The sequence below is a fragment of the Onychomys torridus genome, chromosome 7 (genome assembly GCF_903995425.1).
Source record: "Onychomys torridus chromosome 7, mOncTor1.1, whole genome shotgun sequence".
NCBI lineage: Eukaryota > Metazoa > Chordata > Mammalia > Rodentia > Cricetidae > Onychomys > Onychomys torridus.
Genome location: NC_050449.1, coordinates 25,563,882 through 25,590,587, shown reverse-complemented (window position 1 = coordinate 25,590,587; position 26,706 = coordinate 25,563,882). Strand labels below are relative to the sequence as shown.

At 49.1% G+C, this 26,706-nt stretch overlaps 1 protein-coding gene across 1 annotated transcript; it reads right to left on the bottom strand.

The window, feature by feature from the left end:
• Positions 1-3,991: 3,991 nt before the first annotated feature.
• Positions 3,992-25,140, bottom strand: Adamts8 (ADAM metallopeptidase with thrombospondin type 1 motif 8). Its single transcript, XM_036193335.1, has 9 exons — positions 24,091-25,140; positions 16,368-16,607; positions 15,132-15,267; positions 14,312-14,479; positions 13,100-13,404; positions 10,982-11,165; positions 8,608-8,780; positions 8,324-8,499; positions 3,992-6,143 (listed from the first exon to the last, which is right to left on the bottom strand). The coding sequence occupies exons 1-9, from the start codon at positions 24,856-24,858 to the stop codon at positions 5,573-5,575; spliced, it is 2,721 nt and encodes a 906-aa protein (XP_036049228.1). The 5' UTR covers positions 24,859-25,140; the 3' UTR covers positions 3,992-5,572.
• Positions 25,141-26,706: the final 1,566 nt, after the last annotated feature.

Here is a 26,706-nt window from a genome sequence, read left to right as displayed (position 1 = left end):
GAACATATGTAAATGTCGGGAAGGAGACCGAGTATGTGCTACAGAGCACTGTGGGGAGCAATGTAGGTGGGAAGAGATGGCTGGAGTGATCAGGGGAGGGGAGGATGGGTAGATGGGCTGAGGACCTTGAGGAGGTTGACAGGGGGAATATATACTCTAACCTTCTATATAACAAGAACAGAGGCGAGAGAGAGAGAGAGAGAGAGAGAGAGAGAGAGAGAGAGAGAGAGAGAGAGAGACTTTTTTTTTTAAAGATCTGATGTTTATTTACATGGATTGACAGAAATTGCAATATGCTTCTGTATTCCAGAAGAATGTAGAATTGTAATGTTCTTCTAGATTTGTCCCTGCCAGATCTGTTGAAAGTGGCTGTTCTTCACTGTCTACTGTGAAAAGAGACGCACTGTTGGGTTCTACTGAGTAGTGGAGTCCTAATGCTTCTTATCACAGTGAACTGTGGCAACATTATGAACTCGAGGAGAATGGAAAAAGCCCGAATGATTTCCCTGAAGACCTAGAGTTAGAGCCATCTGCTTGGGTTGCTGGACAGTTTCCAGTGGACACCGTAGCTTTATATCGGCACATGAGTGCTCCTTCATGTAATTTCTCCAGTTGTGTGAATTCTGCTTAACTCTAAATTGAGAGTGAGAAGAGAGAGGGATGAGTCCAGAGTGGGCCTCTGCTGTGGAGGACAAAGGGAAGTCAACAAAGCATGCACCCTGAGAGAGGTAGCTGTGCCTTGGAAAGCATTGGGCTTCCAGTCAGATCTGGCATGCTCTTGGTGGTGTTTGATGATCTGGAGTCGGTATAGATCTCAACCTGGGTTGTCTGCGTATCTGTGGCAGGTCTCCAAAGTGAAAAGCCTTCTGCATATTAGAAGAGTGTTGGGAAGGGAAGTTGGCAACTTTGGGAGAGGCAGGATCCACCAATCTGGGCCTGAGGTATTGGGAAGAAAGTCAATGGGGCAAGTATGTTGAGATGTTCAACGTCCTTGAGGTGCTCGAACATGGAGTTTAAATGACCCAGGAAAAGATGCAGCAACATCGGAGAAGTAAAGGCAGATGAAGAAAGTACATACATGGGAGTGATCAAGGACATGGGAACCCTGAGGATGAAGGATGTGTGGTGGGGCTAGTGAAAGATCTGGAAAGATGGCAAGTTGTGGTCAGGGAGCAGGATATTTGGATTTATGACTTCAGAGGTGGAGAAGCTCTGAGTAATCCATAAGTCAGGAAGTGGTCTTGGGAGGGGCACTGCTGACCCTTGTCATCACTGGGGCCACCTCTTTGATCTGACACTCACATGGCTTTTCTCTCTCCTTTCGGCATCTGATGTGCACGTCCCTTCCCAACTCCCCTTTCTCCTCTTTCTGGTCCAGCAAGAGGAACTCACAGCATCTTTTCTTATTTCCGGGGAAATTCATTCCACATGTGTCTGATTCACTCGCGTTTACAGAAACTTGAAATCTCTAGTGTCCAAATACCCTTTCAACTATTTTTTTTCTTCCCTTTCTTAGAAACAGGAAGTTGTGCTTGGCTGAGACAACTCCTTTCAGTGCTCCTGAGACTTAGAAGATGTTTGGAATGAGGAACGGGAAGGTCTGGGGAAGGCTTCTTTACTTTCTCCTTTGCTGGGACAGTTGGGCATTACCTGCCAGGGAACACTAGAATGTTTCGATCTCCCTTTACTGAGCCCAACCCCGGAAGGAAAATGTTCCAAACGGGACAGGTGTCTTTCCCCTCTCTGCCTTAGCTTGGAGGTTCAGAATGCATTCCCATATTGGTATTTTCTCTCTCTTCCCAATAGTTTTCTCAGAGGGACCCCTTTCTCTCTTCCATGGGGTTTCTGGGTTGGTCAGCAATGTTAAGCAAGTATGGCTACTTCTTTAGAGAGATGTCAGAGAACCTTCCTGTTTGAAGAACAAACCAGGGAAACACGTCACAGGTTATAACGGGGCACACCTATCTTGCTAAGTCTGACAAGGCCGTTCTTGTTTTTGTTGGTCTAGAAAACAGACAGGTGCCTGGGAGGAAGACTGGGAGTCTCAGCTCACTCACAGCTTACATGGAAATCCAACTGTGCGTTCCCTCGGTGTGTTAACTGATACTGTTTAGAATATTATACCTCTGTGTTATCCAGCCTACATTTCTCTCCCTGTCCTTTTTTTTAACCCCCTGTGCTTGGGATCAAAACTTGTGTTAGCCACACATTCAACCGCAGAGCTACACTCCAGGCCCCTACAATATTTCCCTGTGCAAAACCAGATAAGGCCATAGCATCTGTTCCTTTAATGATTGGCCACAGTGAGCCAGCAAAAATGTCAGCTTCCATAGGTGACTTCTTCTCTTTTATGTTCTGTGCACAGAGATTTCCTCATAAAGACATGTTGTCCTCCTGCCACAGGCCACCAAAGGACAGCAAACCCCAGGTTATCTTCCTCAATCACAGGAGAGTTGTTTCCTACTTCTTCAGCTTTTTGTCCGCTCATTTTGAATGACCTTGAGGCGGCTAATGATCTGAATGAGGAGCAAACTAGGGGTGTGGCTGGCTGGCAGGGACACACTCCTTCTCACTTGGAGAATCCCTCCCCAAATTTGCAGTCTCTGGTTGGCTACTTGGGAATAAAGGGCAGAGAAGAAACCCCAGGCAAGGATTCACTTATCTTTTATTTTTTTAATGTGGAGCTGAGGATTGAACCCAAGGCCTTGTGCTTGCTAGGCAAGCGCTCTACCACTGAGCTAAATCCCTAACCCCCGCTTATCTTTTATTTTTGTGACAGGGTCAGTCTCATTAAGTAGCCCAGACTGGCATTGAACTTAAGAGCTTCTAGCCTCAGCTTCCTGAGTGCTGGGATTGCATAGGTGTGCCACTATGCCTAATTTTGGATTCATTTATCTTAAGGATGAAAAGTTAGGGGAAAAAGCAACTTGATGCTAATGCATTACCTTTGGGATATTTTGGGCAGCTGCTTGGAGTATCCCGATTAATGGCGGAATTACTTGCTGAGTTTGGGCCTTAGGGCCTCCAATGAGAAAGCACTGGTACCCGTTTCCAGGAGCAATGGCTAGAAAATGCAAACTCTCAGCAGAGGAAATACCGTCTTTCCCTTTCTGAGCTAAAGGGGTGGCCTCGGCTGGCCAGAGCCGACCCTGGTGTGGTCTCCCTCTGCAGCTCTGTTTGCTGAGTACTGAGCTGCAGCTGTTGAATTTTCAGACACAAACAAGTACGTATTCTGTGAGCCTTGCTGAGCCCACACAGCAAGGGAGAGCCAAGCCGGATTCCATTCTGCTTTGCGCATCAGCAGCTCTGCTGCCAGCTGAACTCCAGGGCAAAAGCTGTGTCTGGTAATGATACAGGCAGTCGGGATGGCACAGCTGGCCCCACAGGGGAGCTGGTGAGGACGGCACACTCGGCTTTGATTATGTGGGGGACAATGAGAAACTGAAGGGTGTGAAGACTTGCAGAAACACACACCAGTCTCAGCAAACTGGGGCACACCAAAGTGAGGAGAAACAGTGTTGATCACCCATCAACAACATGCCTGTGTGTACGCACTTGTTTACATGTAGGCAAGCCCGGCCTCCTACTCACTAAAAAACTAGACAGACATGGAAAAAGTAGATGTCAGTTGCCACCATCTGGAGACTGGCTAGGTGGCTGCAATGCTACTGGCCTTACTTGGTACCCCAAAGGTCCAAGTCCTCATTTATACCAGGACTCCATCTTTGTTGGTTGGTTGGTTTTTCAAGACAGGGTTTCTCTCCACCTTTCCTGGAACTTACTCTGTAGCCCAGGTTGGCCTCGAACTCACAGAGATCCACCTGCCTCTGCCTCCCAAGTGCTGGGATTAAAGGCATGCGCCACCACCGCCCGGCTATGCCATTTTTTTTTTTTTTTTTTTTGTGGAGCTGAGGCTCGAACCCAGGGCCTTGCGCTTGCTAGGTAAGCACTCTACCACTGAGCTAAATCCCCAAATCTGCCATTGTTTTTTAATGTCCGTTTCTTCTCACCCATTTATGACCAAGGACCTAGTTCCTTATATGGAAGATTGAGCCAGAGAGCTCTTCTGAGCCTTGGGAGAGATGAGCTCTACAGACAGGATTTCAGGGGCTCAGATAGGGACTGTTACTCCAGGTTAATAGTGCTCACTGGGGAGTTGGACCAAAAGGGCTGTGAGATATGGATGAGATGTGGTGGGGGTCAGGTGCTGAGCAGGTGCTTTTGTCACTGGAGTGGTGATCCCTAGGCAGAAGGTAGGAGAGAGAGGCTCTTGCTGCTGCTGCTGTTTAAATGAGGCAGGCCAGCACGCAAGAAGGCTGATGGAGCAGCTTGCTGAGTAGAATGATACCCTTTCTCAAGAATAACAAGGCCCTGACTCAAAATAAATAAAAAATTTAAAGACAGGCATGGTGGCACACCCCTGCAATTTCAGCACCGGGGAGGTGGAGATAGGAGGATCAGAAGTTCAAGACCACCCTTGACTACATAGAGAGTTTGAGGTCAGTCAGCGCTTCATGAGCCCTTTTCTCAAAATAAAAAACCAAAATGAACAACAATGAAAACAAAGGGGGATCCCAAAAGTACTGAAAACTACTGTAACCTATAGGTAGGAATTTTCTCTAATGCAGGGTTCTTGAAATGTGGTCTCTAAAACAGCAGCCTTCATATTACCTGGGTGGTTGTAGAACCACAGACGCTAGCATGCTGGGCTGAGCCCTCTAAAGGCACTGGGGTTTGAGAGTCGTTGGTGGAGCTCACACAGATGAGCGGTTGCTTGCACGAGTTGGACTTAGTAGGCTTGTGAGAACCTAAGGCGGTCACCTTCTTACTGAAAGTTGAAGATACCCAGGGAAGATGGCAGTTACCCTATGTGTGCTGTGAGTAAGCTTGTTTCAGCCTTTGGTTTTGGATGCTGGGTCTCTGCCCTTTCCAAAGAAGTAATGAACCAGACTAGACAGTTTCATTGGCATAAGATCACACTTTAGTTCAGAGACATATTTGCATAAATAGTTGAAATGGGGTCCACCCCAGCAGGGGGCAGCTTGAGTACAAGTGGCTCTCTAGAACCCTGTATGGATGCCACCACCCTTTAGACATTGGCCTTTAACACTGAAGATAGTCGGAGACAGCTACAGAGCTTGCTTTGGCATCACCAATAACGCCTGGCCCTATACTTCTCATATACTGACTTCCCCCTCACTGTGAGGTAGATTGATTACTGGGGAAACCAAATAGAAAAAAAAATTCTTTTTCACTTAACTTTGCCAGTCCTTTGCAAAAAGGCTGGCTCTGAAGTCTCCCATTTGGATCAATAAGTGCACTTTTACCTTTTAACTTATACCCTCTACTTGAACCTAAGCAAGGTCCAGTCCACTGGACAGTCAACTTTAGGATCTGTTACCCTCGTACCCTCTTCTCCTCTTCTTTATGAATTAGGCAGTACCCAAAGGACTGTAGTAACAGGAGGCCTGGAAGGGCCAAGCCATCTTGATAGTATCACCTCAGAGGGGACCCTTGTCTATATACCCCAGTAGCCCAAGTCCATGAGCCTGAGACATTTCCACCAAGGGGATCATAGGGGACATGGCTGGCTTCCACAGGGCTTGACATCTTCAGGTTTCAGAGCCTCATTGCAGGTGTCAGAGGCCTGACCCGAGGGGTCTCTGCATTCCACAGTCCTCCGAAGCCAGCTACCTCCACAAGTGCTAGGACACTCAGACCAGTCCCCCAGCACCCACTCTGCATGGGGCAATGACTGGATGATGTTGGTGGTTGCTCTTTCTTTGTTATTCTGCATGCTGAAGTCCATGTCATTGGGAACAAAGAAGGTGTACCTGAGTTTTGGGGGAAAGACCTCACCAGACACAGTCAGGAGCTGTACTGTGAGAGGCTCAGGTAGGGCCTGGAAGCTCTGCAGCCTCTCCAGGGTAGCCATGGAACCACTGTACTTTAGGACGGTCCCCTTCATCAAGATGTCCTGCTCTATGGCAGAGATGGCCAGGTTGCCATTGAGTAGGTACTGCCCACCGGTTGTCTTCAGTGCCAGGTAGCTGCCATCATTCCGGACTCCTGGGTGGCTCCGTTGTTTCACATCAATGTTCGTGGCACCAGCTGGGATGGTGACAATATCGTTGTAGCCATAACTATGATAGAGACAGAAAAACTGTTAGGCCTGGTGGCGCCCTAGCCTGGAAATTAATATGGGTTCTCCCAGGTGCCTGGGGGTGAACAGACAAAACAAACAGCTAGCAAATCATAAAACGATTGCCTCAAATTTCTAAATAAATTAGTTGCTAGGGCAGACAGAATTGTCTTGGGTATTAGGCTCTCCATGGGCTTTTGCTTCATCTGGCAAATCTACTGTGGCTATTGAGGCAGTTAGACACACAGCACAGGAGAGCCTAGCAGAAAAGTGCCAGCAACCTGGCCCCTCCTTGGTTCAAGTGAGAATTCAAATACATTTATTTGCTACTTTGCAGTGGTAAAAGTAAGCGTGGCTACCTCCAGACCCAGAGCTCAAACTCATGTGGAAAAATATGAGCCCTTCACTCATGCCAGAACCCAATCAGGATAGGGGATTAACACTGCCTCTTTGAGTCAGCCCTCATATAATATTTGATGACTATGGAATTGGCAAGGATGGAGGATAAAGCTTGCTTCTTTATCACCTCTAGAGTGTGCCGGACACTGTGAGCACCGTGGTTTTGGGTGATGGGATACTGTTGGGAAAAAAACAAAACAAAACAAACAAACAAAAAAAAAAAAAAAACACTTCTAGTCCATTGTAGACATGGGACTTTATGCAGGACGTCAGAACTTAGTTCCTTGTCCTCCTGTAGGAATGTGGGTTACACAAGGTTGAGATAAACTATTGAGGAGGGCCATCCGGTGGATTCTTTGCTATTCTTTCTTTATGTCCAGCTGGGGCCAGTCGAAGGCTAGGGAAAGTGTCCAAGGCCATATGTCTAGGACATAGGAGGAAGTGGCGGAAGTGACCCATGATCTGAATAGCTCATGCTCCCCCCCCCCACCCTACTTATTTTGAGCTTAAATTTGAAAATACTTCCAAGTTGGCTGCTGAGAACTGGTTCTATTTTTTGAGTCCTGCACTACTATAATATATGTACATGGGAAGGAGAAGAGAGAAGAGGAGGGAGGGGGGTGTGGAGGAGAAAGGAGGGAAAGGAGAGAAGAGGGTATAGAGAAGGATGGAGTAGGCTTCACTAGGCAGAAAACTAGTTAGTAAAGAGACAAAAACTCAGGCTGGAGAGATGGCTCAGAGGTTAAGGGCACTGACTGCCCTTCCAAAGATCCTGAGTTCAATTCCCAGCACCCACATAGTGGCTCACAACCATCTGTAATGAGATCTGGCACCCTCTTCTGTACATAATAATAATAAAAAAAGAGACAAAAACTCCGAGGTACTGGGGCTGGACTGGAGACTTGGATGCTACAAAGTCATGAATGTACTTGATACCAGAGTGACAAAGGAAACACTTGACCTTGACCCTACTTTCCGGGACTCTCCAGACAGTGCAAGGGACAACAGACAACAATCACCAGGTACTTAAGGAACCTGACCTGGCATGCAGAGATGTCCTAGGTTTAATCTCTAGCACAGCAGGAGGAAGAAAAGAAGAAACCCACATTTTTTTGTTCTGTCTCTCACCAGCTCTCAGTGTGACCTTAGAAAAGTCAACTGATCTTTTCATGTGTTCCTCAGCCCTAAGGTAGGGAATGGCAGTGTTGGCCTTGCTCAGTAGAATGAAAGCACTTTGGAACACCGCAGGAACGCTAATGCATGTGGGGTGCTTGGATGTGAGATGCTCTCTGAGTGCTTAGATTCCCAAGGGTGCTGAGCACTGGTTTGTGCTCTTTTCTCTGATGAAGATCTAGTCATAGAGGGACAGGGCTCACCGGCCTGAGGGTTAGATGTCCTTTCCATAACTGGCCCAGGGGAGCTCTTTTGTGCTTGAGTCCTGTGTTACTCAGTGTTGCTCTCCTGTTGATTGACTCAGAGCTGACACATTTCTGTCTGTGTGGTCTCCAGCACTAATAAAATAATGGCTGCCCTGGCCCCATCCTCTCCATGGCCAGATCCCATGCCATATTCTCTACACTTCCTGCCTCAGGAAGTCCTGACAGTGACTGTGAAAAGAGATGACCACTGACATTCTGTAGAGAAATGGAGACTTGAAGTATTTGTAAGACACGCCCCCTATCTACACAACTATTAACTAGCATCTGTAATTTATACTTGAGGCCATCAGTGTCCAAAGCCCTTTATGTTCCTCTGTCTAGGTTCAACCACTAGGAGACCTACCTGAAGGGGGTGAAAGAACCGGAGACCTTTCTACAAGTAGTGCCTTTGCCTCCACACACCCCACATTTGTCCAGCTTCTTAGGTGAGTTCACCACATGGTCACAGCCAGCCTTAACACATTGCCCCCGGACGCAGATGGACAGAGTATCTGGTCCACACAGAGTGCCATCGACCACCTGGGAAAGGAAAGGTAAGAGAGGACATGGAGCACACAGAAGCAGTCTGTAGGTGGGGGTGGCGGGGTGCCCATTCTCCCACCCTGTCTGGATCCAGGAGATTCTTACCTTGGGTTCAAACACTTTGAACTCACTTCTCCCCCGGGCCCTGCAAAACAGCTTGCATCGGTCCCGGGGGGACACTCCTGAATACTTGGGGACCCACTGCAGGAGATTCCCATCCAGATCAGTATGGTTGTAGGCATTGTATTTCTCACACTGCTGCTCCCTGAAGCTTTTGCCTGAGAAGAGCAAGGAATGGCGTGGAAGCAGCATATCTGCTGGAGGACTCTAGCAGAGGAAGATCTGGATCCAGGGATCCTTCCTTCCTCTAGGCTTTGGACTCAACCCAAGGACACAGGCAGAACCTATTATTTCTAGACACACCTGCGTGCTGGTGCGTGACCCTTCCTCAAAGAGCCAAGGGGAGGAGCCGTCCAGCCTCACACTGGGCTCCTTGGTACGAATATCCTTCCCATCTGGGCATGTATGATTGGTACAGAGCTATATTTCCAGGACTCTGCTAATTATACTTTGTGTTGATTTCCCTAGTAACAACGGACATGTGGCAAAGACTCACTGACATTTCTGGTCTTGCCTCTACATCTCATTTTCTGTAATTCTGAGTCTCTATGGGAGAGCTCCATCTGCAGGTACTATAATTACCCCCTAATCAGCATTATCTTATTCTTCTGATAATTGGTTTGGTTTGGCACTATTATGCTCCAGAATGAGACTGGCACCCCAGCATTCTGAACATTCAAGCATCTCTCTGTGCTATTTCTAATCTACCATGACATCTTCTGCCAAATTCAGGAAAATTTGTGATTTCAAGTGCATGCATATGACTTTCATAATCCCAGGCCCAGGCCTCCCGCCATTCTCTGGGGACCCAGTGCTCAGCCTCTAGAGAGCCTCCTTGGCACTCATACATGAAGGCATATGTGCACTACCTTCAGAGGTGAATGATTCCCTTGCTCAATCCTGAAATAAGCCTGTTTTTCCTGCCATGCATCTCCACCCTGGCTGTGCATCCACATGGCCCATGGAGACTTCTAAACACAGATGCACAGTGCTGAGTGTGTGAGTCCATACTGCTGAAGGGGTCCTGGCTGTAATTGCAAAACTTTCAGTGTAACCTGATAGGGTAGTTGTCATGGACAATCCACATATGCTGTTTCAGGCTTTAAGGACCTTTGTGGTCTGGCTCCATGCTGCTACCTCCTGCTTGGCTCCATGTGAGTAAATGATAGTGCCTCTTATACCTGCCTCATCCTGGCATATCCCTCCTGTCTCACTGATATATCATCTTCTGGGACTTCCTTGGCCTAAACTCTCTGAGCTTCTTTCCCTGAATTCCTCATAAGCCCAGGGGGACTGCCTCACAGAGGAAGAAGCCATAATTACTATGTAAAAGAATTTACCACTAATCACATTGCAAAGTCCTTGAGGCAGAGACCATGCCCTGTTTATGTCCAGCTTCTATATTTATTGCAGTTAATGACACAGAGGCACTGGCTGATCTCAGTGCCTGTGAAATCGCAGTGGTGCTTGTCACCTGTCATCCATGCCTACCTTGCAAAGTCTCAATACCAGAGAGAAATTTCTGAAGCCTCCTATCATTGCTGATCCTCCTTGTGTAGCAAAATTACAGAGCTTCCACATTTCCCTGTTAGACGCCCAGCTCAATGGCAGAGCATCTTGGCACTTGGGAGAATATATCCTAAAGTACCCCTTGTCTTTTCACACTGTCAACACTGCCTGGAGCTGCCCAAACTGGTGCTGGAAGGGCTGGTGGAGAAACAATATCTGACTCCCTTGCTGAGTTGACGACTGCCCCCTTTCCACCTCTGAGTTCATATATGTGCTTTCTAGCATGACCGAGGGGGTAGGAATGAGCAAGGGGAGGCAGAGGTGGTGCTCCTTATTGGGAAGGCTCTGTCAGGCGGTTGCCATGGCCCCAAGGGAAGATGGGCAGCTCTTCTCAGAAGGAATGTGCCCAGGCATCACACTCAGAGATCCTCTCTCCTGCCTGAGCTGAAAGTTGGCTAGAGAGACCTTGGAGGTTTGGCTCAGACATTAGCTTTGGAAAAGGCTTCCATCTGCACATAGAGAAGGGTTCAGATGCCTCCAAGATGATTATTACCCTCCACACAACCCCTCTTCAAAGGTCCCTTCCAGGAAGATTTGGTTGGGAGTGACATGCTTTGTCTCTCTACAGCTCAGAGACCAGGACAAGGGGAATCTCCCTTCTTCAACATTCCCAGCCTTTCCCTAAAGTTAAAGCTACCCTGGGTGCTTGAGGACTGGTTCCAAGCTTGGTGTCTTGCAGAGTCCATGTAAATGTGAATCAGGACTCCACTCTACACCCTGGAAGATTTCCCTTCCCCCACTCTCGGGATCTGTTGCACTTACACCATCAGCTATTCTGGCAGGTAATTACCATTTGATGGACATTCCTCTGTGTTGCAGGATTGGTACTTGACTCTCTCACCCAGGCAAAATCTTCCTCCATTCTGAGGCACTGGATTATCACACTCACGGTTGGAAAACTGTATTCCTCCTCCACAGGTGCGAGAACATTCTCCCCAGGGTCCCCATGGACCCCAGTCTCCATCTACCACAGCCTGCAACACACAATGCCACTGAATCAGGACCAAAGGGGAGCAGACTTCAATCATCTATGTCACTTGGTGGCTGTGGACCTGACCTCCGCATCTAGTTATTCTCATCAGAGTGTACAGAGTTCTGTAAATGATTTCAATTGCTTATTTAGTGATAGAGTGGCTTGCTTGGATGTAACTTAGTGTGCATAGAGGCTGGGCTGGGTTTGTTTGCTGTGACTGCCCAGTGTACATAAACCCAGCACCTTACCCTAGCCAAGTGCTCAACATAGTAGCTGCTGAATGAGTATGAGGGGGAGTCTTTTATGGATAAGTTTGGGTCTGCTACAATAGGTTTCCATTGGGGCCTGTGCTGTTCTTCATGGGAGGAGTATGGAGTCACTGTGGTTGCCTCACCTAGGGGGGATAATATGCCACTAGCACCTAGTGGATTAAGACAGTGATTCTTCTAAATAGCCAACAGTGCACAATCCCCCCAAAGCCTTTTTTCCCAGCTCCAAATGTCACGGGTGGCAAGGCTGAGAACCCTTGGTGTAAAGAAATGACCACTGAGAGGTCTTGCCATGATTCTATCAGCTACTGGTTCCAGGGCTAGGACAGTGCTGGGCAACACACAGAATCACTTCCAAGTTTACAACTGACTTATGAGAACAAAGCCTTTTCTTTGATAGCTCCATATAGAGTTCTAAATTAGTTTTCTTTTCTATTACTAAATCAATGCTTTGCTTATACAAAAGTGAAAGCAGAAGACTTAAAAAAATAAACAAATAAAGGAAGAAAGAGAGAGAAAGCAAACAAGCTTTCACAATGCACCACTGCCCCAAAGAAACCACTACCATGACTTTCATAGTATCCTTGCATTTTTATGCTCTGAATATAAAATCCTACAGCCGCGGAGTTTTCATTGGATAGACACGACACTGCATACAAAAGTTAGTTTCCAATCCTGCCTTTTTGCTTTAAGGATAGATGATCCTGTGACTGTTTAGTATCACCCTGCCTCTGAGGTGGGTGGTTGGACTCTCCTCCTCTTCTCTCAACACCAGAGAAGAGAATGAATGGGGAGAACGGGAGGTGGCTGAGTTGGAATCCATGAATGTGGCACCAGCCCAGGCTTTGGATGAGAGTATGTGGCTTCCACAGCCCAGGAAGGCTCCCAAGCTCAGCACAAGAGCATGTCACCGAGGACAGCCCTTGGAACGTGCTGGGGCCACCGTGGCGATTCAGCGCTGGGCAGGGCCCAGGCTGTGAAACTCATCGGATGGTATTTCATCATGAAGGCTCCATGACTTGCAGTAGGAGAAATGTGATCAGCCTTGCTGTTTGGATGTATTAAGAGCAGGGCGAAGAAGTGAACCACTTAAAACCCTCACTGGCATTGCCTTGGTTTTTCATGCAAGTTTCCTCTGTACTGGGCCAAGTTTTCTCTTTCTGGACACAGGCCACTCGGATCCCTTCTCTCCTCCTCTGGGAGTATGACATTCTTACTATTATACTTATTCTCTGATTTCTACTAAGGAACTCAGCTTAATCATGGCAGGCTCTGAATACTCAGACCTTGATGAAATGTTCCTATCCCATGTCACTCTCTATTTATAGTGGATTCCTCCAGGCTCTCATTTGCTTAGTGACCACTTTCTGGTCTTCACACCATTACCAATCTTCATAAGCTCTCACATTAGCTACAAAACAGTACCAAGGAGGAGATGCTTAAAGTGTGGGCAGGGATGGCAACATCCCATTGACTGTGAGCAAGCCTCAAAGCTCCTCACACGTGGGGACAATTACAGTTTGTTTTGTTCAAAGATGAGTGATTTTTCTGATAAGCAGCTTGGGCTGAAGTGTCTTAGACTGACTCTCAAATATGGTGCCTTTGCGTGCCACCCCCACTCCTCCCCGGCTTTCCTCTCTGCCTTTTATCTTTCTACCTTCCTCACCTTGGGATTCTCCACTTCGTCTTTGAGCACACAGCTGCCATATAGACATAGGTGCTCAGGGCCACAGGGCGTACCATCAGCCCAGAGCAGGCTGCCGTTCTTTGTGTGGCAAATGGGCTCATCACTGTCCTGATGGCGGCACCAGAGCTGGACACAGATGTCCTCTACAGAGGTGTTGGGGCAGTGGCGGAAATCAGCCCCGAAGATCTGCTTGCACTGCTGGTCCAGCTCATAGAGGGCGCTGTGGCCTGGGAGGCCTGTGGGGAGGGGCAGGACCGAGGTGGGGGCATCCAGGAGACAGTCTCCTGAGAACAGAGGAAAGAGATGAGTCAGAACAAGCCAGGGCCTTGCTCTCAGCTCCCCAAGCACTCCTGCACAAAGCTCCAATTCTGAACGATGTACTTTAGTGTCTAGGCATCCTAGGTTCTTCATCCTTGATCACCAACACCCAACCATGTACATAGAGCTCATTTAATCCTGGGCAACTGTAGCAAGGGTTTCTGTAGGTCGAGTTTTCTTTTACTGTCCAGAAGTGCCAGGCACATTCCCTGTGACACTCATATGTCTAGTGACTGCCACCAGCCACTTGTACTATTAAACCACATCCCACTTAAGGATACTGACATGCAAATAAAGCCTGAGTATTGGTATTTGCTCAGTCTACTATTTTTACACCAGCTCTATCCCTGCCTCCTTCAGAAGTATCTAGAATGCTTGCTTCACTGCTTTGTTGGACAACCCAAACTTCTTTAACTAGGCACCCCTGCCCTAGACCCTTGCTCCCGTATGACCCGCCCACAGTCTTTCTACCATTCCTCAGCTGCTGTACAGTCTACCACTCCAGCCTGGAACATTCTCTTCTCTGCTCTTTCAAACTACAAACAGCCTTCCATTCCTTTACGTTCTGCTTAAACTCACCACTTCCAGACAGCCTCCCCAGACTAATTCCTTCTGCTTTGGAATGAATCAATCTGAGTTAGCCCAGAGCTCGGGCTATGGGAAGATGGGGGCAAGGAAGAGCATTCTGAGAGGATGCTTAGCATGCCTTTCTAGAATGACATGCCTCTGAAGGCTCTCCCCACCCGATGGGCTCTGTGAGAAAGCACAGCTGCAGGGAGTCCCCAGGGAAGAGCAGGTGCCAGCAGTCAGGAAAGAGGTTCTCCGGAGGATGGGTGGGGAGGGGCCGAGGGGAGCCGAGTGGAGCATACATACCATGACCGTCATCCAGGAGCTCTGTGAGGTATACGGCACTGCAGGGGGACCAGGGCAGCGTCTTGTTCACGTGGATGAAGAATGGCGCCATCATGTGGTACTTGCCCATGGGCCCAAACAGCCTCGCACAGGGCTTAGAATCATCATGTGGCATGCTGAGAACGTGCCCTGGTTGGGGGGGGGGGGAGGGAGCAGAGAACTGTGGGCCGGTCCAGCTGCCCACACCTCTAGGTCCAGCCTGGATGTTCCCTATGTGGCCAGCAGTGTTGATGGTCTCAACAGTCCTTTCTTGTTACCATCTCCCTGCTGGCATGGCCACCCAGACTTCCTGAACACTTTTATTTTGAGTCTTACTCTCAGGTCCTTCTTCCAGGAAGCCTTTTCAGATGACAGAGAACCCTTGAGATTCCTTTATTTTTTGGCAGATCTCTCTGGATCCCACATTCACTTCTATTGTTGGCTAACACTTGTCATAACCCATAACTCTTGTCATAACCCATAACTCTTGTCATAACCCATCTCCCCATGAAGCCTAACTACTTAGCTTACTTACATTGTCATGGTAACCTAACACTTCTTCCATGTTTTGGCCTTCTCTGGGTAATGCTGCTGATGGCCCAGGACACCACTTTAGCGCTTTGGTCTTATGCTCATGGTAGCAGTGGAGTCACTGATATCAAGTACATCTATCTACATAGAACCACTATGTCAATGGCTACATGCGAGGCTGTTTCCTTCTCAGAATCCAGGCACCTGTGAACCTGAAAGAGGCAGCTTCCTCTGTTGTGCAAAGCTCATCATCTGGTATGACAAGTCTTACCTAGCTCGTGGGCCAGAGTGTAGGCTGCCTGCAGTCCCTCATCCTTGATCACGGAGCAGCTCTTGTTGGGGTCACAGATGGTGCCGACGTCTGCCATTCCCAGGGTGTCACACTGCTCCCCCTTCCCACAGAAGTTCTATTTGGTGAAGAGAGCATGTCAGGTTGTAGAGATAGGCTTGGAGACCAGAGGTAAGTGCCCAGTGTCCCACTCAGCTTTCTAAGAGACACCACTTGATGGTGTAAACATCACTGAGCCTTCTAAAGCTTTTTAAAAACAACAGGATAATCTGTAGAGCTCAGCTTCTAGACATCCCACCTAGTTGTCCCGAATTCTTAATTTTTCTGTCTTGGTTGTGACAGATAGCTCACCTACTCTTGTTTTTCTAACCTGAAGAGGGACCTAAGAAACACATTATCGTTAAAACAACACCAATATCCACACCAACACTATACACTCACACACACACACATACACACACACACACAGACACACACACACACACACACACAGACACACAGACACACAGACACACACACACACACACACACACACACACACACACACACACACACACACATACACACAGCAGCAGCAGCAGGAAAGGGGGCACTGAGTGACAATTGGCTTGTTTGGGACTTGCTTTCAGAGGTAGAGCTGCACAATTACTCTGAGTCTGCCCCTGCAGTAACTCTGGGCACTACTGATATATGGCCTCTTGGTGCCTCAGTTCCTTCAGTTGCAAAACGGGTATAACACTGCTTCACTTCTCTCTGTGACTCTTGTGAGTACCGATGAAGTAGGAAGGCCTGGCATACATGACTGTGGCCTTCAGGAAAGCTGTTTAATTAAGTCACCACAGCCATCCTGTCTGAAAACCCCAGGGATCCCTAGGTTATCATCCCAATGCCTCAGCAGACTGAAGACAGAACCCCTTTCCCATTTCCATTGCCAGACCTCTCCCAGGGCAGCTTGAGTCTGTTTCCTCTTGGTATGACCTCAGCAGACAGCTGGTCATAAACTTTTGGAAAAGAGCCCCTCTAAGATTCTTCTCCCCTTGCAATGGCCTCACACTTGTCCTCATGACCTCCTTCTCATCATTCCAGCAAGAGGCCTCCCAAGTCCAGCTGGGGCCAGCAGGGAGACAGTTCCCATGTTTGGGCAGGCCTCAAAGTTCTCCCTTTGATCTGCCCATCCCATCTCCCATCTTCCTGGGCTTTCAGAGCCCGCCCACACACCTGTCTGGTGAACAAAATGGCGGTGTCGTAATGCTCTGGGTGGCGGTCGCTGGGCTTGTTGAAGCGCCGCTGCCAGTTGCAGAAGTTGCGCAGCGTGAGCCCACCGTTGTCCGACACCTCTGGGCCCCACCCCTCCTCTTCCACGATCAGCACCTTGACCACCACAAGGTTGATAGAGTTCCTGATGCTCGGGTGCTTGTAGATTCGGGCTGCCATTGCCATCACTGTGAGGATGTGGTTCTACCAGGAAGGGGGAAGAGTGAGAGAATGCTAATCACTTTCATGTCCTTGGCTGTTCAATGTTTCCACCTCTGATTAGCAGACACTTATCTCACACTTGTCAGACTCTGAGCTGAGCCTTAGATACGCAGCATCTCCTGAGGATTAGGAAGACATTAGAGAACTCGGGGTTATCTCTCCAGAGAAGAGGAACAAACCTCAGTGGCTAGTCCAAGATCACAAAGCTAATGAACCATCATCTGAACCCAGATCTGTTTGATTCACAAAATTTAAGCATTTAACATCCAGCTCATAAGGTGACCTACTTCCTAGTAATTAATTAAAATTCAATGCAGCCGGTTCTTCCATTGCACCAGCAACATTTCGAGTACATCCACAGCTATACATGGAGCATGGATGTTGCATTGGAACTGTGAATAAAAAGTTCTCTTGGGTTAGATGGTTTATTCTGACTGTCCGGGACACCAACTCGTTCCTTGCCAAGCATCCCCACCTTCCCTGGCTTCACTCCAGCAACAATAATCTAAAAACTCACAGTCAGTGGAATTTCCTTCTTAGGATCTGTCTGAGCATTTTCCTGGTGTTCATTGGGGTAACTTCTACTTTTTAGCATGGCAACTGTTAACTCTGAAAACTTTACTCTAATAATTACCCTTAGCAACAGCTACTCTGCAGTAGTCATTGGCCACGGTTGACACATCACCTCATCAACTTCTCACAGTGCCTACAGACCAGGCATTGCCATTCTGCTTGTGAATGAGAGCGTCATTCTAGTTCAAAAAGTTCTTGCAGATAACACTACTCTTGAAGTCAAGAGACCAGCCTAGGTGTGTGTCTGAGGTCCACACTCCTCCCTAGAGGTCCCTGGAGTTCAGATTTCTGGTTTCTGCCTGGATAGCTCTCCTCCCCGCCCCCCCCCCCGGCTTCAGTATTTATTCATTTCTATTTGGGGCTTGAGAGAAGCTAGGGGAGCTAATGAGACCCACATGCTGAGGATCCCACCTGCTTTCAGTTGCACCCAGGCCAACTGAAGGGCCTGTAGTCCTATGTCATTACTTGGCCTCTGGCCTCTCCCTGAGCTGCCAACTGCTTCCTTGCTGGATTCTGAGACTTTGAGGGGAGGCCAGATGGGAGCTTATTGTCCTGCCTAGGGCACCTCGTGGATTATTTTTCAGAGGCAGAGACAAAAGGGTGACAAGCTGGCATGCCTTGAGCCCCTGGTGTGAGCAGCTGAGCAGTTGCTTGTGTGTTTTGCCTTTTTTTTTTTTTCTCTCTCTCTGGAGCTTCACCTCCCTCAGCTCCCCTCTCTCTGTTCTCCTGTGGTCTAAAAGGTGGGAGCAGGAGAGGAAAGGCTGTGGAGGGGACATTCCATCGAGGAAGGCCATGTGTGGGAGTTCCAGATGCATTCCATTGGTTGTGAATAGGAGCTGTCTGTTCATCCTGCAGGCAATAGACCAGATGTTTCATTAGTCCTACAACAGGTTGACGGGTTTCTGAGCTCAGGTTGCTCTGCATGCCTCGCACTCTGGCTTGTTTAGGCTGATGTAAACATCTTATCAGCAAAACTGCAACTTGGCGTTTGTTCCCTAAGTTGGATTGCTGAGGGGAAAAATGCAATCACATCATTATGCAACTGGGGGTGACTCCTGAGGAATGGTAGCTTGTGAGACAAGTTCCTGGCCAGATCTTCAGTGCTTCTTGAGAGAGGGCAGTCTCCTGGTCTGCCTAGTGAGGCTAGGATTTGACTGGACCAACCCCTGGGAATCTCTTCTGGAGCGGTCTGCCACTATCCTTCCAGGATTTCTTCCTGTTGAGTCCCAGTTCCAAATCTAAAAGCTAGGGAGGATGAGGTCTTTTCAAAACAGTGTAAGGCCAAATGCTGGTTTCTAGGTATTCAACCAAGGAGGTCTAATATGAGGAATTGGAAGATTTGGGGGTTCAAGAATGGTCTGTATATGAAAGCTGACCAGACCAAACCAGACTTAGAAGGACAGATGATGTACTAGTCCCTCAGGGAAAAGGCAAATGGCAATGTGGAGGGAGTACAGTATAGGACATTCATGAGATCCTTTTCTCTAGATACTGAACATCTGTCAGCCCGAGATGGCTGGGGAATCACTGCCTCCAGACAATAGCTGGCTATGAAGACATCTGAAGTTCTTCCTTGTCACTGACTATCTCAGAGGATAAACTGCATAGTGGAGGGGCACAAAGATTCCGTGGTCCAATGCTCCTTTCAGAACTTTCAGTCCTGTCTCCCTGAGAAGCAGGTCATCTCCACTATCCCCCATGTCCAGCTGGATCTTCTAGATACAGTGGCAGGAGCTTTGAATCATAGTTCATGTCATAGATCCTCCAGGGACAAGGACTACATAGCTTAGGTTAGGCATGTTACCTGGCATCTGTAAGCTTCTGATTCTCCATCTGTTCTCCAGGTTTTGAAGGACAGACCTGACTTATAGATACGGGGAGCTGGCCCAGGTGCCAGTCCAGGCAAAGGTCAAATGGCTTGCTTGCCCTGCCACCTGGTGTCTATTTATACCTCCCTGCTTACCACACAAGTACGAACTGTGAGCTAACAGGTGGGAATGAGATTCTTCCCCCTATTGACTGAGGCTCCTGCTGTGTGGCAGGCAATCTCTAGAACTATCCCAGAGTGATGGAAACCCATGACCACAGTCAAGGTGAGTCAAACAACTTCATTTTCCTTAGGTAAAGGTGGCACTTCTATGGGGGTCTTCTCTGTCAGTACCCCCAGAATTCTTTGAGCTACAAGTAAGAATATTCTTTCCCCAGATTCTTGGATGCTCCTAAGGCAATCAAAGCCTGCCTTTGGGATCCTTGTAGAGGCTGAACCTCGACAGAGTGCACTTCTAACAGCTCCTCATCCTGGCTACAACGTCACCAGTAGTAGTTTGCTTATTTGCTCTCACATGGTGGGTACTGAACGAAATCCTGTGTGGCATGCCAGAAGAGTGGCAATGTATGCCCACATGTAGCATCCTTACTCTTATTTCCACGTGTGACTCTAGGTCCTAGGATAGTGCTGTAAGGAGGAAAGGGAGAGGCAAAAGGAGAGGAAAGAGTGAGACCCACAGAGCCATCCTTCATCGTACCTTGTTCCCCAAACTGTAAAAGGTGTTCTTGCAAAAGCTACCCCTATGCAGAACTTCCTGACACCAACCTTAAACACTCAGAGCTGGGGCAGTCTGCAAAGATGGTCTCTCTGCCACGTGGGACGACAAAGCTGGAAAGCAGTGGTCAGCGTCCAGTGATGTGTAGCCAAACCATTAGACTGACTCTGACAAATGCTTTTTATCACAAAGGCAACTCTAGGAATAGCTGTGCCTTGGTGAATACCAACTATCTACCAGGTCCTGGCTCAGATGCTTTGTTACATACTTGAGACAATCTCAGGGCTTGGGTATGACTGCTCCCATTTCCCTAGTGAAGAAATCAAGGTACAGAGAGATGCCTAGATGCCTAGAAACCCTCAGTTACTTCTATTTTCCTAAGTCTATGTACCTGGCCACCACACTACCATCAGTCTTGTCTGCTACATGGAAAGCCAGACCTAAAGTTTGCAAGCAAATAAGCAAGCCAGGCTATACTGCTCTGATCTACACCCCTCTCCCCACACATTTGAATATTTGGACATTTTGTTTGGGAAATAGTATCTTTGGTCATTCTGACTGCAGCAGAGGCAAGAGATGGATGGAAAGGACTCCTTGGTGGGAAGGCGGGCTGAACATAATTAGTGTCACATAACAATCTTTCACCCATGAAGATTGGCATAGCTACAGAGCTGATGGAGCTATACCCATGTATCACTCCAACTATCACATGACTGACATCAAGAGACGACACTGCTTTTTATTTATGCTACCAAGCAGAGATTCCTCTGGGCAAACCAATGTATAGAATAACTATCGTACTAGGGCTTGTATGAAGCACTCCAGAATGGAGTTGTAAATGAGATGGCTGTGACAGTTTCTTCCTGGAATCATCTCCCAGGACCCTGACATCTGGGAATGCTCCAGTCTGCTTTGGGGGAAAAAGAGCACCTCTCCTAGACCCTCCCTGCTGAGAAGAAGGCTCAAGAGGTCTGCTTAGTACTGAGACTTTATTCTGTTCCAAGGTCACCCAGGGGACACTTAGTAGCATCTGAGATGTAGACAAAGTTCATGGACCTTTCTGAGGTGGTCCCTCTTTCCAGAAAGTTCTCTTTGTCCCAACTCTGACAGAAATCACAGCTGTCCAGACTCCAGAATTGAACTATTGAAGCAGGACATCTGGTTCTGCCCCAGGTTATGCTGACTTCTGCTTGAGGTCCAGGTGTATTGCTCACACAAGTTGACTTTTTCTGAGAAAACCAAGTCTTGATACTTTAAGACTGGCTTATTCAAACCCATCCCTCCATACAGAAGCCAGTCCTTAACATGGGACCTGCAGGGAGGCTCTGAGCAATTCATTCACACAGATAGAAGGCACTTTGGGGTGTCTTTGGGTAATGGGGTGGGCAATGGTGATGACCAGAGCCCCTGATCCTCTAAGGAACAACAAGACACTTGGACAAGGTAATGGATTCTGGTCTATGCATCTGTGAGACTGTTTCATGATGAGCCCAACTTCTGGAAGGTTCAGCTATTCCCTGAACATGCTCCATTTACAGAATGGTTTTATATGCATGACCTCAGCGGAAATGCTGTGAGAGAGGCAGAGGAAGACCAGACAGCTCAAAGAGGACGTGTGACTTTCCTAAGGTCACACTGGTAAGTGTGGCAAATCTAGCTTGCCACACACCGCGGATTGCCTTCACCCAAGTCTAGCATTCTTTGTTGTACCCTTCTACCTCTTCTCATGAGGAAGATCTGTGGTTCTAGCCACTCTCACAGCTGTCTACTTTGTGGCATGGCTCCTTAAATCTAGCAGTCTTCAGATGCTCCACCAACGCGTCAAGCCCCATTCTGAGAAGAAACCACCTTTGTCTTGAAAGGTGCAAGAAAGAATCGGCTGTGATCCAGATTGGTGTCACTGCCAACAACAATGGCATTTGCCAGAACTCTGTAAGTGAGTTCACTTAATCCCTTCATAAGAAGGGCCCCTGCCCCCCTCCACCTCCTTATCTGGCGTCAGAGTTAAGGGCTCATCATGAAACAGTCTCACAGATGCACAGACCAAAATCCATTACCTTGTCCAAGTGTCTTGTTCCTTAGAGGATCAGGGGCTCTGGTCATCATCATTGCCCACTCTATTACCCAGAGACACCCCAAGTGCCTTCTATCTGCATGAATGACAAAGGGGGTTTCTTCTCAGAATGGGACTTGGCGCATTGGTGGGGCATCTGGATTTAAGGAGCCATGCCACAAAGCAGACAGCTGTGAGAGTGTGGCCAGAACCACAGATCTTCCTTGTGAGAAGAGGTAGTATGGTACAACAACAAAGAATGCTAGACTCAGACCCTCCCTGCAGGTCCCATGTTAAGGACTGGCTTCTGTATGGAGGGGTGGGTTTGAATAAGCTAGTCTTAAAATAGCGGGACTTGGTGGTTTTCACAGAGAAAGTCAACTTGTATGAGCAACACACCTGGACCTCAAGCAGAAGTCAGCATAACCTGGGGCAGAACCAGATGTCCTGCTTCAGTAGCTCAAGAATCCAGGCAACTATGAGTTTTGGAGAGGCCAAGTACATCCTTGAAGGAAATGTGTAACATCTCAGTGTTTAAATGAGGAGCTGAGAGAGGTGCTAAGGGAGGACATTTTGGCTCTGAGTTCTGAAAAACTGACTTCCCTGCAGTTTATCCACGTTCTTCTTAGTCTTTCTATATTCTGGCTGTCAAGGAGATGTCAGAGACTGGTCTAATTTGGGGATAGATGTAAGTTTTGGCTCTGGGTTTGTTCCTGGAGGAGCCTGGAGTCAGGTGAAGTGGCCTTAGTGAATCGGGGAGCCTCTCTTCGCCCTTTTCTACATCTCTAATACGTACTGGGGAAAAGGAGTCAGAAGAAGTGGCTGGTACCTCCTCTTAGGGTAGGCAGAGAATCAAATGACATCAGTAGAGATTAAACCTCAAGGGTCCGATGGCTCCGAGCTGTCTTGCAGTGGTCTGGGCAGAGCCAATACCACAAGAGCATGCAGGGAGGCTGCCCCAGGTTTAACTGGTCTGTGCAGTAGATAGAACAGCAACCACACGGACTTCTCACCCACAGCCTTTCCTGTCCCGTCTACCTGGTTTTCACTGGAACTTTCTTACCAAGCACATCTTCATCATAGAAAGGTGAGGAAGACCAGATGAGAAGCAGAAGGTTGGCTGTCCTCTTGTCTGGCCATTCTACAAAGGTAATGCCTATGTCCTTAGCACCCACAACAGTTAGGGACAGGCTGAGTCTAGGATGGGGACCCTAATCAAGGACATCGCCACTACTAAAGTGCTAACAGGGTTGCCATGGTGCTGGGATCCTAGACTCGGGGAACTGTGATCTCTGGGCAGGTCAGTTTCCTCCAGCTGAGCGAACATTTCTGGTTCTATATGTTCCAGAAGACAGAACCCTTATCTCTTCTCCTTCTGGTAAGATCTTGTCCTGTCTCAAGAGGGAGGGATTGGGGACACTTCTTGCTGAGTCAGCACTAACTGCAAGTCGTTAGGAATGCTCAGCTACTAGCAATGTCTTGGACTCAGTTTTTCTGCCCAGGTCATTTGAAAGCTGATTCTGGGCTGAGCATGGCTCTGGTTCCTTTAGACACAGCAACTGAAAAAGTTCATCCTTTAGCCCATCTCGCTCCCCTTTGACTGAAACTTCAGTTTTCCGGGCTGAGCCCCCAGGGCAGAAATTCTGTTCTCCTCCTTTCTTGTGCTGGATGCTGGCATTGCCAAGTTCTGCCGGGGCTGAGCGCCAGGTTGGCAAGGTAGTGCATGCCCCTTGATCAGAACCAGCTGGCCTTACAGAAGTTGGACAGCTTCCTTCCAGGTTCCGCTAACGTCTTTTACTTACAGGAACCTCAGTTCTGTACCCAAAGACAGTCCCAGCCACCTCGTCCCAGCCCAGCTTCTTGTCCTAGGGAGCCCCAGAGAGTGACCAACAGTAGAGAGTTGCAGAAAGCAAGACCAGGAGGGGCAGGGCTGTTTTTTTTTTTTTTTTTTTTTTTTTTTTTTTTAAAGTGCAGTTTTCATTTCCTTTGGGAGAAGCAGGTGCCTGGGGACTGCGGGAGACTCAGGACTCCGGCTTGGAGGAGTCAGAGCCAGCAAGCCCACTGTCAATTGGAAGGGACTTAGGGGCTGGCAAGTAGGAAGCCAGGATAGCAGAAGTTAATGGAATTACTGCTCTTTCTCAGAAAGGAGAAAGTCCCCTTTGGGATTGGGCTTGGAGCTCCAAGATTCACCCCCCCCCCCCCCCCCCCGCCTCCAGTGGGAAGGGAATTGAAAGTCATCTGGAAAGAGACGGATGTTATGGATTGTTAGCGTCCCTGGAACGCTCTTGAGTCCTACCTGTAGGTCGGTCCCATAGAAGGCAGCCATGGACGCATCAGCCACTAGCAGTGTTTCCACGAAGCGAGCCTCGGACACAAACCGTTTGCTCCTTGTTTTGGATCTTAAGGGTGGTGGCAGTTCTCTGGAGTCTTCTGTCTCTTTGCGCAGCCCCTCTTTGTCCTGCTCCCTGCCCTCTTCGTCGTCACTTCTCTCCGGTCCCTGCCCCTCACCCATCTCCACCTCCCACTCGTGTCCTTGAGGGACGGGGAAGACTTCGGCGGCGGCGAGCCCGGGGTCCTCCCGGCGCTGCCCGGGCCCCCAGCGCTGCAGGCGGTGAGGCTGGTCCAGGGAGTCCCCAGCGCCTTGCGGCTGGATGGTGAACTCCTCGCCTGCCAGCAAGAATGAGCCGCTCAGCCCGCGACACAGGCTCACCGCCGCCAGCGACTCTCGCTCCCCATTCACCGTGCCCGAGAAGAAGCAACCTCGCAGCCCCGGCTCGCCCCCGGCCGCAGCGCCCGAGCCCCCGAGACGCTCGATCTTGAACTCGGGCGCCAGAAAGCTGGCGTCGGGCGCCAGGCGCAGCACGAAGCCCTGGCCGAAGGCGGACAGGTGGAAGGCGAGCTCGCTCGTGCTGCCCGGCAACCGCGTGGGCACCAGGAGCTCCGAGGCCTGCGACCCGGTGGTTCTCGGCTCTGCCGGGGCGCCGCAGACGAGTGGCGGCGGCGGCAGCTGCAAGAGCAGCAGCAGGAGGGGCGGCCACCGGGCGGCGGCGGGGTCGCGGAGCATGGGGGCAGAGGGCTGCGGAGCGCGGGAGAGGGAAGAAGGCCGCCGCGCGCAGGCAGGTGCTGGTGGCCCAAGGCGGCCGGACCGCTCTCTCCAGGAAAAGTGATCTGTCGGATGGGGAGGCCGACTCGGTCAGCGGCAGCCGGCGCGCCGGTCCCCTGGCGGCCCCTCTGGTTCGCGCAGCCCGCTCCTCCTGCGCCCGCCAGCCAACTTAGCAGAGCTCGAGCAGCTGGCGCCCCGGACTGCGAGCGAGCGCTCTCCTCCGCGCTCTGCGGTGCAGCCGCCTCCTTCCTCGGGAAGCACCGAGTGGGCTGCCCAGCCTTTCGTATTTATACTTCCTTCCCGGCTTTGACATAAGAGGTTTATTTTTGATCTCTCACTATTCCCGTTTCCCCTCCCCTGGGGTCAGAGACAGAAACAGAAAAGAGGGAGAGGAGCGGGGGAAAAAGGTTGAAATGTAAAACCAATCAGGAGTCAGTGAGCCCCTCCCCATAGTTAAGTAGTTAAATGTCAACGTGTCAACTTCAGCGTTTTTTTCTTTGTTTCTACGTGAAGACCCAAGTCAATTCCTCTAATGCTGGACAGCCCCTGAAGACAAGTAGTCCTCGAGGTGTGTGTGTGGGGTGGGGTGGGGAGTGGGGGGAGGGAGGAGACGCTAGCCTCTTGCTGTGCTAGAGCCAGATGCTGGCTAGAGACACACTCTCTCTTGAAAAGGCCTCTGCATTGGTCTCAGTGACAGTATTCAGATTCCCGCACAGACCTGGCAGTGTTATAAGAGGTTTTGGGAGACGATTCCAGAGCCTTTAATGGTAAAACACAATGAGAGGTAGAAAGGCACACTGAAATCACGCTGATCATGAAGACCACTGCAGAACTTAAAACAAAACAAAACAAAACAAAACAACAACAAAACGCGGTCAAGGCTAGCAAGGACCCTTTGGTTCTTGATTTTTCAAGACAGGGTTTCTCCATGTAGTTTTGGTTCCTGTCCTGGATCTCGCTCTGTAGGCCAGGCTGGCCTGGAACTATACCTGGCTCTGTCTCACAAATGCTGGGATTAAAGGTGTGCACCACCGCCACCCAGCACCAGCAAGGACTCTTAATTGCTTGGAGGATAGTGGGGCAGTGAGAAGTAACCATCAGTGAGGCAACATGGATTCAATACCATGAAGTTCCCATTTCACCTGGGAGGAAGCATTTCTCCAGTCTGTCATACAGTTCTGCCAGTTGCCTTGGTAACACGAGGAAAGGTGGTCAGGTCCCTTTTTAGTGCATTGTCTACAACTCCAAATACATATAAATATGTGGGAAGCCAATTCACCCTGCCGTACACCCCATCTTCCTGTAGAAGAGTGGGATCCAGGAAGAGTGATGACGGTCTTAAGACCACAAAACTCAACGTTTGTATCTGCTCCAGTCTTAAGGGTGCAGGTCTAGATTGGATTCGGTATCCTGTTCTCTCAGTACCAGTCTAAGACTTAGCCCCCCACCCTTTCTGAATGGCCAGCATTTGCCAGCTCACCTACCCCCAACAGACTCAGCTTTTCCCTCATGCCGAGGGTGCCCACAGTTGAGGAAGCCCTGACACCTTAAGTTCTCTCTGCTTTTAAAGCAATTCAGACAGGTGCCTGAGAACCTTCAAGGTGCAGAGTCTCCTTTATTTCCTGCACAGAGAATTGGAAGTTTGGGAGAAACATTCCTGGAGGCGGGGGAACAGAAGGCATCATATCATGGCTTCAACCCTTTACCAAAGATGAACAAAATGCTTACCCCACAACTGTTTAATACAAACCCCTGGGATAGTGTGACCTGTACGGATAAATGAGTAATTCCACTTGCCTCAGGGCTGTG